This window comes from Anarrhichthys ocellatus, unplaced genomic scaffold (assembly GCF_004355925.1).
Source record: "Anarrhichthys ocellatus isolate YVR2014 unplaced genomic scaffold, GSC_Weel_1.0 scaffold28, whole genome shotgun sequence".
Taxonomy (NCBI): domain Eukaryota; kingdom Metazoa; phylum Chordata; class Actinopteri; order Perciformes; family Anarhichadidae; genus Anarrhichthys; species Anarrhichthys ocellatus.
Genome location: NW_022280058.1, coordinates 3,237,445 through 3,238,543, shown reverse-complemented (window position 1 = coordinate 3,238,543; position 1,099 = coordinate 3,237,445). Strand labels below are relative to the sequence as shown.

General features: G+C 39.9%; 1 protein-coding gene across 1 annotated transcript in view; it reads left to right on the top strand.

The window, feature by feature from the left end:
* Positions 1 to 1,099, top strand: part of tma16 (translation machinery associated 16 homolog) — a 2,690-nt gene continuing 1,591 nt past the window's right edge. Inside the window, exons 1-4 of the mRNA XM_031863296.1 lie at positions 1 to 63; positions 171 to 280; positions 718 to 755; positions 858 to 942. Coding sequence (XP_031719156.1) covers positions 61 to 63; positions 171 to 280; positions 718 to 755; positions 858 to 942 — 236 coding nt within the window. The 5' untranslated portion in view covers positions 1 to 60. The remainder of the gene's footprint in view (positions 64 to 170; positions 281 to 717; positions 756 to 857; positions 943 to 1,099) is intronic.

Here is a 1,099-nt window from a genome sequence, read left to right as displayed (position 1 = left end):
GGTCTACTTCCGGTCCCGTTGTCAACAGAAGAGGACCACACGTGCTGTCAATCACTAAAAATGGTAAGCCTGGTGTGCTGTGGCCTGTTTAAATCCGTGTACTATCAATGATTGTAGTTATTTTTAATCAGCAGCTTCCTGATTATTTCATATTTCTTATTCTTTTTCAGCCGAAGGCTCATAAAGCACACGGAAAAGCCCCGGAGAAGGTTGTTCACCCGTACAGCAGGAAAGCTGCTTACCTCGCCCGGGAAGAAATCCGACTGAAAAAGAAAGAAAGGTGTGAGGAATAAAATAAAAACAAAATAAATGCAGCACATTGGCTGCGTTTGAGCACAGCTAACCCCCAGGTGTCTTTAAAACTGTAAAACTAAGGTAGTAAATGCTTTACAGTTAGCCTATTAAAAACAGATGAACACAGTCCATAATAGGATATTTACAGAACATCATTTTGTTCTAAAGGAATCTATAGATTTATTTTGTATGACATATCTGTTCTTTAAAGTAACTACAACAGACGGATAAATGTGTAAAAGATTTGCCCCCGAATTGTGGAGAAGTAGAAGTATAAAGTAGCATTAAATGTAAATACTTAAGTAAAGAACAGTTACAGTAAATTCCCACTTGGTTAATAATTGAATGTAATCAACCACTGCTTAGCACACACTGTTGTAGAATCGGATTACATTCATTTAATTGTTTTTTCTGATGCTGCAGGCAGAAGAGTGACAAAGCAACCCGTCTGAGCAGCATCGGTAAGCTCCTTTTATCATTCAGAGCACACCTGTTGGCTGTGAGGATCAAATTGCTCTCCATTAACACCACCTCTGTCTCTGGACTCGTCTCTGGACTCGCAGGTGAGAAGCTGTTGTGGTTTCAGGAACAGTTGGATCCAGAAAAGACAACTTACACCAAAAAAGATGCCTGTGACCTCGTTGAAAGGTGAATGATTTATGAAAATGTAGTTTTGTCAATCACCGGTTCAAAGCATTTTGTTTCCTAAATCTGATGGCATTGTGACTTCTAGTGAGCTTGTGTGTTCTTGTGTTCTCGTGTGTGTGTGTGTGTGTGTGTGTGTGTGTGTGTGTGTGTGTGTGTG